At 38.4% G+C, this 13,028-nt stretch overlaps 1 protein-coding gene across 1 annotated transcript; it reads left to right on the top strand.

The window, feature by feature from the left end:
• The first annotated feature begins 764 nt into the window (after nt 1–764).
• On the top strand, nt 765–3,136 carry LOC107705696 (cbp/p300-interacting transactivator 3-like). Its single transcript, XM_016509107.1, has 2 exons — nt 765–975; nt 1,701–3,136. Exon 2 carries the CDS (start codon nt 1,710–1,712, stop codon nt 2,457–2,459), a length of 750 nt encoding a protein of 249 aa, XP_016364593.1. The 5' UTR covers nt 765–975; nt 1,701–1,709; the 3' UTR covers nt 2,460–3,136.
• Nucleotides 3,137–13,028: the final 9,892 nt, after the last annotated feature.

Genomic DNA, 13,028 nt, shown 5'->3' with positions numbered 1-13,028 from the left:
TTGAGATGTGTTGATGCCATGAAATTTAAAATCAACTTATTTTTCCCTTAAAATGATACATTTTCTCAGTTTAAACATTTGATATGTCATCTATGTTGTATTCTGAATAAAATATTGAAATTTGAAACTTCCACATCATTGCATTCTGTTTTTATTCACAATTTGTACAGTGTCCCAACTTTTTTGGAATCGGGTTTGTATCTATCTATCTATCCAACCATCTATCTATCTGAATTCAGCATCATCAACATTTTACATACATATATATAAACAAACGATCTATCTATCCATCCATCCATCTATCTATCTATCTGTCTGTCTGTCAGTCCATCCATCCATCCATCCATCTGAATTCAGCATCATCAACATTTTACATACATATATATATATATATATATATATAAACAAATGAAATATCTATCTATCCATCCGTCCGTCCATCCATCCATCCATCCATCCATCCATCTCTCTGAATTCAGCATCATCAACATTTTACATACATATATAGTAACAAACGAAATAGATCTATCTATCTATCTTGCCCATAAGCTTTACTTAAAATCAAACAGATCAGCTTCTTCTGAAGAGATTTCCTGTTCACTTTAAATCAGAAACAGAAAAACAACCCAAAAGCTATAGACAGAAATTGGCCAGTGTTTGACAGAAACCGCTAGGGGTTTCTATGCACACTGATATTAAGCAGCAAGGCCAATGACAACAAAGGATAGAGAGTGAACGATAGCTCCACCTCTCCGCTTTTCTCATGTATATAAGCTAGTGGAGTTGACCCAGAAAATACACATATATGCACACAAACACTCGTTTGAAGATAGTGAGCAGCGCTCTTTTGTGCGTCGGTCCGCTGGAGTATGAAGCTTCACCTTGTGGAATATAAAGTGTAATTCTTCAGAGGCTTTTGGACAGATAAAGCTCATTTGTCCTGCCGCGGCGGAGTCACTGAGCACAGGACACGGGGTAAGAGATTCAAAACGCTTGAGAAACTCACGGACTGTGTCTTAAAACGCAGTGTGCTACCTATCTAGACAGCATTTTAGTCATCATAAGCGCGTGTAGCATTTTACGCGCTTGCGATGTCCAAATGCTGTCTAGGTAGGCAGCTCTGTAGGTTTTTAAGACAGCGCCAGTGTTTTAGAGCTCGGGTGGCAGATCCATTGTTTGCTTCACTGCACGGTGACTTTCTTTGGATTGATGTTGTGCATTCTTTAAATTTCTGTGTGTAAAGTACAGGATTATAATATAAAAATGGCGTGTAATATTTTTTTCTTACACCAATTTAAGGGTTTAATTAAAATGCATTTTCAGTTGTCCTCATTGTTTAGATCTAGTGTTTAAAAATATACTTTTAATTTATTTAGATGGAGGCTGTGTGAAAGGTTTAGTACTGAGAATAATACTCCATTCAATTTCAAAAGTGTTGTTTGGATGTGCATCATTGGGACTTAAGAGGTTGTAGTGTGTTGAGTGGGCAGTCAGGTGGGCTGAAGGGTGCAAAAAAGACGTCTCTCCTACCTGTCCAATGAGAGTGGAAATTAGTGTAGTCTTTGCTAAATTTTTAATAAAAACTGTTAGATTTCATTGTGCATTTATAGAATTTGTGGGCAATTAATCTGGACGTAAAACAACTTGCTTCTGTTGTCAATAGTCCAATTCTAAACCTAATATCATCTGTTTCATTGAAGGGAGATTCTATGGCAGAGCACATGATGATGCCCATGAACCATGGACAGGGTAACGGGGGTCTGCATGGCTACCGGATGGGCATGAATGGAGGCCTGCAAGCGGGCCCCCAGCAGCATGCGCCCCAGCCCGGCCTGAGAGCAATGCCCAATGGACAGATGATGCACTATGGAGCGGGGCCTCAGGGAAACATGGAGGCTGCCATGCGCCAGAGGGCCAACATGGTGGGGCCTATGAATGGACAGATAGGTCACCACCAAATGCAGTCAACTAACATGATGTTCAACAACCAGGGCCAGCAGCAGCAACATCATGTTCAGCAGCACCAACAGCACCACCACATGCACCAAGCGCAGCAGCAACAGCCTCCGCCACAACAACAACAACAACAACAACAACAACAGTACATGAGTGGGGGTCTCACTTCCCAACAGCTCATGGCTAGCATGCACCTTCAGAAACTCAACACCCAGTACCATGGACACCCTCTGGGACACATGAACGGCAACCACATGGGGAATGGGGCGCAGTTCCGCATGGGTCAGGCCCAGTTGAGCAACATGCAGCATATGGCCGGCCCGGCTCTCAGTCTGAATGGCATGGACGCCGATTTGATTGACGAAGAAGTTTTGACGTCGCTGGTCATGGAACTAGGACTGGACAGGGTACAGGAACTCCCTGAACTCTTTCTGGGACAGAACGAGTTTGACTTTATCTCGGACTTTGTGAGCAAACAGCAGCCGAGCACCGTTAGCTGCTGAGACTGGAACATATGGACGCTTGAAGGCGATATGGGCAGCAAAAGTTGCTCTTTTGATCTTTTTTTTTTTTTGTGATCGCCATCACCAAGACGAGAGGTGATCAGATGCCTCTTTATCCACAAAAACGGGTGGTCAAGCTCCTGTCAGGACTACAGTTCTGTTTCTGGCTGGAACGCCAAGCGGCGATCCATGGATGAATGTAACAACACTTCAGAACTGTGAACTTGGTGCAATGTAAAGACACTCAAACCTTATTTGTCTTCAATGCAGTTTTACATTTAAAAATTTATTTATTTATTGCTTATCAGATGTATTAACATAGAACAAAAAAAGCAATGACATTAAGAACCTGTGGTTTATGGGAAACTCCCAGAATGGTATCGCTGAATTGTTGTTTTTGATAATTTAGACTTAGAACTTTGTTCATCTGACCCAAACTGTAAGTCTGATGTTTTGTTGGACGGTAAAGTTTCAGCAAACTCAAACCACTGCTTGCTTACAATAGTGGTTAACGCCTGTCGTGATACAACTGGTCTGTCTAAGCTTTAGAATTGCCTTAACTCAAGTTGCTTTTATTTATTTGTCTCCCCAACCAACCCCCACCCCAACAGTCCAGGAGGGCTCAAACCTATGTGTGACTTGTAATAAAGATGGCCCGGTTTTAACTCTGGCCTAATTTTTCATTAGTCTCTTATCTTATTTGTGGAAATGAAAAGGGGTGAGTGAAACATGTATATCTGTCAAAAGCAAGCAGAAAAGTTATAAAATATGAAGCTTGGATTAGCTTTATTTGGTTAGTTACCATGTCATATCAAACTATATAAGTTTACTCCTTGAACTGGTTCTAATTGCAATCTTGCCTGGTTAAAGCAGTTACTTCACTAGTTATCTACCATTATCATAAAAGGGATAGTTCATTCAAAAATTAAAAATAAAACTTTATGCATTTTTTTTTCTTCTTTGGAACAGACAAGTTACTTTGAAATGTTCGTTTGTGTTAGGTTGTCTTTTTTTTCCTTCTCCATACAATTAAAGTCATTTCTGTCATGACAACTCTCGGAGGGATTGGCATGGTAATATACATGACAATGTTAATGTATTTGGTCTTGGTGGAATAGATCTGCTACGCTGCTGCTGCTGCTGCGGCAGAGCAAGTACCAAGACTTGCTACTGCCAATACATCCACAACATGCTGCTGTGAGCATGTAAGAAATATTGCTGCTGCAAATATAACATACATGAAATAACCCCCCATATAGCATACATGAATCACCTTGTAGCAGATCTATACAGGTGGAGCTGTGGAAGGTGGAGGGTTTCTGAAACAAGCTGCAACTGCTACGGCAAGCACTAGTCATATATTTGAATGTTGAGCAGCGAGCTCATTGGCTACCGATACGTGAGAGAACCAATCAGCTGTGCCATGTGATAATGATGTCATTAGGTCAGATTGTGTTAGACCTATCGGACTGCACCATCTAGAGTTTCATGCCAGAACTCTGCATTTGGGTCCAGTAGGTTTTTGGACCTCAATGAATGGGCAAAAATGTTGTTCAAATTATCATCTTTTGTGTTCTGGAGATGAAAGTCATAAAGGTTTGGAACTGCACAAAGGTGAATTAACAGACTTTAATTTTGAGAAGGTTAACTGTACATGGGGTTAAACTGAAATGTGCTATTAAAAACAATTACTATGACTCCCGTTAAAAGCTGTTGCTAAGGCTAACGACAGTTCTGAGAATTGTTAGTGCACCACAGCTTCCACTGACTAACCTTTCTTGTTTAAAACAACAAACTAGTTTCATGCTTAGTGCAAAGTGGTTGAATTGTGCTGCAATAGCTACTTTCTCCATTTGTGTGCACTTATTAGGTCTTATATACAAGCCTGCTTGTAAAGCAAGGACCTTTTACCTACTTTCAGATGTAATAAAGGTGTGTATGGGGGAGGTAGTGGAAACTGTCCAGGTTAATCTGTGCTTACCGTGACATTACAAGTCTTTATGTGAACCCTGGGCCTGTGTTTTTGTCCTGGGAATGGAGGCCAAAGTGTTGTCCATTTACGGACATGCTGTGGTGAGGGGGTTCGGGCGGGGAGAAGAGTGAAGATTGCAGTGACAAGCCGTTAACGCTCCACTGTCACTTCCTGTTCCTCCTCGGCGGAGGAAGGGCTCGAAGAAAGTCAATATGGTTACTGTGTAGTAGCACTTGCATTGGATTCCTCTTTGATTGCTCTGGTATCAGAACAAGCCTTAATAATCCAAAATGAATGCCTGTGGATGGTGAATGCCAGGAATGAACTAACTGACACCATCAGAGTGTTTCAGTGTTGGCTCCACCCTGTTTATTTTCAAAAACTATACTGGTTGTTAGCCTCTGACTTGTTCTTGAGTTGAAGTTGGTGCCCTTTCCTTTAGATGGTCTTGATGCCTAGTCTTGGACCCATAAACAGCAAAATTAGAAGCTTATGTATTGTGAATTAACATGTGAGTATAAATTCACATTCACAATGTCTTCATGTATATAATTTCTAATTTCTAACTGATTGATCCTCTAGATCTATCCAAATTGATACAGAAGAGTCCTTTTTGTTTGGAGATTCTATTTATTTTGAGCAATAAAATATACATTTATAAATGAGATGGGATAGATATGGGAGATGGGGCACTGTTTGTATCCCTTATAAATGTGTTAAAAGTGACATAAATTTTTTATCAATATCTTTAGTTTTATTAACATACACACCCGTTCAAATGTTTGGGGTCAGTAAGATTTTTAAAAATTAATACTTTAATTCAGCAAGGACTCATTAAATTGATCAAAAGTAACAGTAAAGTTATTTATAATGTTACAAATTTCTATTTCAAATAAAAGCTGTAATTTTGAACTTTCTTTCCATCAGATAATCCTGAAAAATATGGACCCTGGTTTCCACAAAATGGTTTTCAACATTGATAATAACAAATGTTTCTTAAGCACCAAATCATTACATTATAATGATTTCTGAAGGATCATGTGACATTAAATGGCTGCTGAAAATTCAGCTTTACCATGATAATAATCAGAAATGTTTCTCGAGCAGCAAATCAGCATATTAGAATGATTTCTGAAGATCATGTGACACTGAAGGCTGGAGTAATGATTATAAAATATTAATTATAAATTCAGCAATAAATTACATTTTACAATATATTCATATAGAAAACAGCTAATTTAAATTGTAATAATATTTCACAATAGTTTTTTTTTTTTTTTTTTGATCAAATAAATGCAGCCTTGGTGATCATAATAGTTATTTCAAAAACATTAAAAAAATCTCCAAATGTTTTGTAGTATAAAAGTATTATTTATTTTTATTTCATTAACACTTAAAAACACTATATATGACAAAATGTTTAAAAGCTTTTTTAAACTTTTTAAAAAATGCACCTGAATGACCTGAATGTTTTGATAGTACGAGTACACTGTAAACAAGTTGTAAGAGTAACATGTGCCAAGTGACATTTAATCCAACATTTATAGATAGAAACGCTTTTGAAATGAAAAGTGGGGGTTTTCAGTTCAAAGATGTATTAGTAATCTCACCTCTTCTCTGGGGAATTCAGCTGTCTTTGTGAACTTTGCAATTTAAAAAAGATAAATATAGGTGTGTGTGCACAACAGGGAGAGGGAAGGTGTGCGTGGCTACTTTCTTAGGTGATGGAACATACAACTATTGTGTGAAAGAAAACATTATAACATGTAACATCCCTGGGCGCCCTCGGTCAGGCCTAAGATGGCACCACTGATCCGCCTATTAGATAAGAATTGGGTGTGACCGATTATTACTGTCAGCTCTTAGCTAATTGTTTTGTACAGAAAAGAATGCAATGGAACGACAATTTATCATAATTAACTTTTCTATGAATACTTGGAGTACTAAAGCCTTTTAGTATTACGCCATCATATATTTTCTCTTTGTCAAACTCTTGGTGTAAATCCATTTCTGGGGAACCAGACTAGACATACGCTAAGCAGGGTGTGACAGGAGACATGTACTGTTGACTGTTTTTTGCTGTCTCTGAGGCCACCCACAATAATCTCTAAACACACACACGAACACACACCTACTGTTCTTTCTCAGTGAGCTCTCTGAACAGCTCTAGATTCAGTAGAATGAGCAAATGACAAGGTCAAAAAAGAAGAAATGTCTTGGGGGGGGAAAAAATCCACTTACTGAAATTGAGAAGAGTAGTCTGGGAAATTCTGTGTAGGGTTTTACCCAGTAGCCATGAAGGATCCTGGAGACCACCCCTCTTCAACATATCACATAGTCAGCAATTTCTCTTTAGCTTTCCTGACAAGTTTGTGGCTGAGGTGTTTACTAATTCATGTGTTTGTCTAGAAGGAGAGGATATTTGATAATTTTTTCAAAGAACAATTAATTAAATACTGTAGTGAGATGTATTAAAATGTCTGCAAACGATATATGACAGCACAGCAAGCAAGAGCAGTGGCTATATTAAACAGTAATTTAAGTAATGACGCAACATCTAGTTCAGCGAGTGAGCAATCAGTAGGCTAGCTGAATGTCGATTCGGTGAGTTCATTCAGTTGATTCATTGGAATGATTCGAAGCGGTAACTCCTGACTTTGTGACGGTTTCTGAACAAATAATTAAAAGATATGGTACATAACAGTAATTTGTTGGTGAATCAAACTACAGTGTTCGTGGTCTGTGTTCATATTTGAACATGAAGCCTGGAGGAGCACTGCTGCTAATGTCAGAAATATTATCTTTTTTTTTTTGTGCGTGGCATGAAGTTTTCGTGTTAGCTTTAAAGGGGGGGGTACAATGCTGTTTCATGCATTCAGAGTTGTTTACACTGTTAAAGAGTTGGATTCTCATGTTAAGCATGGACAAAGTTTCAAAAAACAATTTGGACGTATGACAGAGTATTTCTGTTCCAAAAATCCTACTTCCGGGTTCGTACAAGTTTCTGAGAGTTTTTTTCCGATCGTGGCTCTTAATGACGTAAACGAGGGTGGAACTCCTTATATGGGCATTTCTCCCGGAAGAACGCGCCCGCGCACGCATCGACCAGAGGGAGAGCGAGATCACGCCCATCAAGGCGCTTCATCAGGCGGGAAGAACCTTGCTCGGGAAGAATGTCTCCAATCCAAAGAAGTGTGTTTTTGGTTGTAAGGGAAAGATAACTTTGTTCAGCTTCCTAAAGAACAGTGGATACAGTTTGTTTTTCCGCGCAGCAAACTGTGTTTGTTGACGAACGTTTTATAAACAAGGCCCAGTTCAATGCTGGATTTGCACATCGTTTGATACTGAAAGATGGAGCGGTCCCAGCTATAAAAGATCCCGGTCATGATTCAGAACTGCAGGCGGTAAGTGAAACCGCATCAAATGTCTGTTTTGTTGGCATTAGGCGCCCAAGTGCTCGTCACTCTTTAGCTCCGCCCACGGCGTGCCTCCAGGAGCTCGGCTTTTTCCGGAGAGAATCTTAAAGCGGTATCTTTCTTTTATGAATATGATAAAACTAAAGACTTTTTGGAGATATGAAGGATGCAGTACTACTCTATAGGTACTCAAGATTAACATGAGATTGGGTGAAACTGTGTGTGTTATGCCTCCTTTAACACGATGTTTTTGTTGTTCTGACCAAACTCTTACAAAAAAAAAAAGTTTTGATGTTTCTTTGCAGCACCTTACAGGGATAATTCACCCAAAAAATGACAATTCTGTCATCATTTACTCACACTCATGTCATTCTAAACCTGGATGACTTTCCTTCTTGTGTGGAAAAGAAAAGAAGATATTTTGAAGAATGTTGGTAACCAAACAGATTTGGTGGCCATTGAATTCAATTTTATGGACAAAAAATAAAATAAAATAAAAATGCAGAGACATTTCTCAAAATATTTTCTTCTCTGTCCCACACAAGAGAGAAAGTCATAAAGGTTTGGAACAACATGTGAACTATTGCTTTAAGTTATTGATCTTCTAATACCTTTTGTATTTCTATAGAGTTTCTAATTTGGCTGTTTGGTTCTTTGGATTTACAAAAAAGTTTGAATTCATAAGTTCTCCAGCATATTGGTGCAAGTTATCATGTGCAAACAAGGAAACATGAAGCCCACCTGGTTTCTTTGAAGCAGGTTGTCTGAAGAATCACAGCACAACTTTAAATGGTTCTCTTATGGCACCAGGCTGCAAACGCCTTTCAGATCATTTAAGCCTATATCAGCTTCAGATCATTATATCAGAGAGAAAAATACAGGAAGAGATCGAATGGGTGGAGCGTGCATCAACATGTTTTCCCTTCCGCCAACCAACCGTCTTTCAAATAAAAACATGTTTTTTGGACTTCAATTGGTTTTACCCCCACACTGAACATGCACGCATGAACGTATGCTAGAAATTGATTGTGATGGACTGCACTTCCTGCTCTTGTTTCGCCTGACTGCCAGCCAAAAACCCCAATTTGGACCACTGGATGAGCGTCAGCTAGACCTAGTAGCTCTAGCTACAGAACTACCATAACCATCTTTAACTAGGGATATTCATGCTCTGGTCCATCACAGGTCTTCACACATATCAATATCTTCATTATATAGGTGCAAATGATGATGCCACACATGTTTAGGCAGGCTGTGGCACCAAGAGTGTTTGACAGCTAAAATCGCTGGAGATTCTCTTCGCTCTGCTCCTATTGTTCCCCACCCCTTCCACTGTTTATTGCCTTGGGCTTTTGAAGTTAAGGGCACTGTGTAAATTATTCATTTTCCTGTGTGAAGCTTACCTCTCAGCCAGGCCAGCTTCAACAAGCCGAGGTAGGAGTGGCACTGTTTGTTGTTTGTTCAGTGTTGTGCATGTATGTGTGTGTGTCTGTGGGGGCGGCTTTAAGCTCTTGTGTGTTAATCTCATCGCTGAGCGCTCAACTACCGATATCCCTTAGCTCTAAGAATGACCGTTTCTAGCATAAGCAACCTATGGGCAGATGGACGCCTCTGAACATGAGCTATCCATGTGAGGTCATCCAAGTGTGCACTCTGAATGTCTCCAGAGCGCCGTGGCAGAGTCTCAAGAACACTGTTTTGGCAGGTCGAGACAGAGCAGATTGAGAAAGCCATGTGGGTTTTGATATCGCCCGCTAGAGATTAGTATCACACTGACAAGTGACGTACGACTCTGCAACATTTCCCAAACATCAGCGAGAAACATGGTTTCTGAGATGAGATGTGAAACAGTACTAGGTAAACTATAAAGCTGTAAAAACACTGAGTGGGGACTGGAAGTGGTCAAAACCTGTATCACAGATGGTAGAAACTAACCCAGCACCCTCTGGCACACAAGTGTGTCGGCGCTCTAAGCATTCAGAATATTCTAGGAGCCTGACAGACGCATTTTTATATTTGTAGCATGTCTGGCTGAGAGAGCACCTGTCTGCTCTTCCGATTGGATACCACTGGGTTTGCTGGATGCTCTTGAATTCTAAATTTACTCACTGTGATCGCAAAGACTGAAAATCACAGTTTGGATTCTGTGGTTCTTGACACATCTTGATGGTCCTCTGTGGAGCAGATATGAGGTGTTTAAAGAATGTTCTGGGTTCAGTACAAATTAAGATATCACAGACTATTGAAAATTGTGACTTGGTTTGTAAAACACTTACAATTAGAATACGGGATAAAGATAAAAATCCACACTATTTCCAAAGTATAGCCACAAGAGCGTAATGGTTGTTAACCAAAAAATAAAAAAAAAATGGAACCGTGAAATGAAAATTCTATTTTCTAAATTCATATAATTGATCTTATTGTGAACGATTCATCTTATGTTTTTTTAATAATAATTATTTTAATTTTGACCTCACATGACTTCTTTCTGGTGATGTATTATGGACTTTTTCAAACATTGAGGGGGCATTTACACAACACTTAAAAAAAAGCATGTTTTTGAAAACGATACAATTATTAACTGCATCCCAAATGACGCATTATACACTTATACGTACTTATGTACTATGTACTCAACCATGTAGTGTATTAATTTTATAAGGTTATTTTGTCATTAATAATTGGAGTCTGATAGCCCCTCCCCCTTCGCTACATAATGAAAGCTGCTACAGTTGAGTGCATGAAGTGTCCAACATTCCACACTTAAGTTTTTTCGGTTATTTAAGTGCATCGTCTGGGTATTTAAAGTGTACTTTTTCTTTTTGGAATTTTCAGTGTGAACACACTACTCGCACTATTTATACTACAAAACGTCATAGAATAGTGCATAAGCACGCAATTTGGGGCGCACCAATTGTCTCTGTGTAAATTACAAAATCACAAATTTGTGAAAACGATAATGTCATGTGCATGCTTATTACGTGTTCAGTATGTACAAATGCTTGAGTTTCTTTTCAAAGTGACATTGCCAACTACTGGCCTGGCATGCATAATACTTTTCAAAAACGCAAAGCTTTTCTGTTTTTAGTACATCGTTGCCATGTAAACATACCCTAAATCTGCCCCTTTCTTATAAGTGGCTGCAAGCCATTTGTAGGTTTTCCCCCTGAAGGTTGTAAAAGCTTTGGTGCATCAAAACAACGTTTGTTTATTTTTTGACCAGCCCAACATAGCAACATTGGCTCAATTGTGAGCTTGGGACAGTGCTATCTGTTTTATCTGACCAATGACCGATGGGGAGTGTTCAGAAAACCTGTTTGAAAACAGTCCTTCATTTTGTAATTCTGATACAGGGCGCTAATGGCATAGAAATAACACCCTTTTCACCTTCAAACATTAATCTGTTCCAAAACGTTGTAAGGTGCAATTGACAGAATCCTAGACAGGGAAAGCCAATTTTGCTGATTCCCAAGATATCTTGGATGGATCCTTCACAAAGAAGGCAATCCTAGAAGGTAGTGCAAATCCAAGATGGTGGACAAGGTGAGAGAAATGTTGATTAGTCATTTATTCAGTATTAGAATACTTAGTTTAGCTGCATGCTAGAATCCGTGTATCATTCGATCATTCATTTTTTGATTTAATATTGAAAGTATAAAAATGAGAAAACGGCTCCTTTTTCATTTTTTTTCCTGACCAATTCTGACCAATCAGCAAAAAGGGGCGTTTAATTCCCGCCCACGTATAGAAATCAAATAATCAAGCTGTTTATTCATTTTTCCACCCATGAATGAAAACGAAAATTTAAGCTGAATTCTCGTTTTTTGGAAAAAAAAAAAAAAAAAAGGAGCCGTTTTTTCATTTTTCTATTTTCAATATGAAATCAAAAAACGAATGATCGAATGATACACGGATTTGCTAGAATCAAAGTGTATTGAATGGTGTGTCGTGAACATGGAAGATATTAATGTCATGAGAAATCAGTTTTGAGAAGTAACACTGTAAAATCTTTCAACAAGGGTGTATTTGCTTACAGCTGAACTCCATTTCTCTATAATATCTTAATTTTATACAAAACCTTGATGACATCTAGATAGCACAGCCTGAGCAAAACCACTGGGGTTTTTGGAAAGGTACAGAACACTCCAGCACATTTAATCAAAGTACACAGACTTGAAGAGCTGATGTAAATAGATTCCGTCTGACTAAAATCTGAACTGGTTGTAATCACGCAGAGAGAACACTGAAACTCCAAAATGTTTCTATAACATGCTGGTTCAGCTAGTATGATGGAGAGGGGTTTTCCACACTACAAACTACAGAGGATTTGTAAGTCACATGACTATGTTATTTACACTGTATTTGTGTACCGTAGTGTGCACACATACTGACTTTTACTGAGGGATTTGGTCAACGTGTTGCACCCTGAAAGACACCTTCCTGTTTTTTGAGAATGTGGTAAGATTTACAGTACGTGACATCCCCTCACCTCGGCTCTATACGTGTACTCATGTCAGTCAGTGAAAACCGCCACAAGTGCACTTTCACTATAGCCGTGGTACTCAGAAACAAGGTAATTCTTGACAACTGTTGCATTAATTTGGATTTGCTATATTTTGTTTTACTTTTTTTACTACAAAAATGTCCTGACCAAATATAACTTTCATATGGTTCAAACAAAACATGATATATTTTATTTTAAATATCTTCAAGACTGTAAAGAACATAGATAATATTTTTTATAAAGTTCTGGTCTATGTGCTTTTCAGCAAGCAAGCTTAAAAATAATAGAACAAAAGAAACCAATAATGGTTGTGCTGCCCCCATGTGGTTGATAAAAGTAGTGAACCAGCACTTTACATAAATACAGTAGAAATCAGCTCAGTCTTAATGTTTTTGTTCTTTTTGAACAAATAGACAGTGGAGGGCGTTTACAATTCAGAAAGTGTAAAGTAAAATTTGAGATCTAATTAGTTTAAAACCCTAATTTGTGTAATTCTATTTTATAGCAATAAAGTTTAAGGTTATAATAAATCCATTTTTGTAATAAAATAACAGTATGCATTCTATCAAAACAAACCAGACATTAAACTAAAGTCTGAGGGAAAGTCATGAAAAAAACAACAACTAACAGAAGAAAAGCTCCATATTTTTAATTGAAGCTTAAGAGTATAACGCTGT

This window comes from Sinocyclocheilus rhinocerous, unplaced genomic scaffold, assembly GCF_001515625.1.
Source record: "Sinocyclocheilus rhinocerous isolate Xijiao unplaced genomic scaffold, SAMN03320098_v1.1 scaffold222, whole genome shotgun sequence".
Taxonomy (NCBI): Eukaryota; Metazoa; Chordata; class Actinopteri; order Cypriniformes; family Cyprinidae; genus Sinocyclocheilus; species Sinocyclocheilus rhinocerous.
This window is presented reverse-complemented; position numbering and strand designations above follow the sequence as displayed.

What these genes read in the sequence shown, in the direction of transcription:
- LOC107705696 (XM_016509107.1), top strand. Translation starts at nt 1,710, where the DNA reads ATGGCAGAGCACATGATGATGCCCATGAACCATGGACAGGGTAACGGG.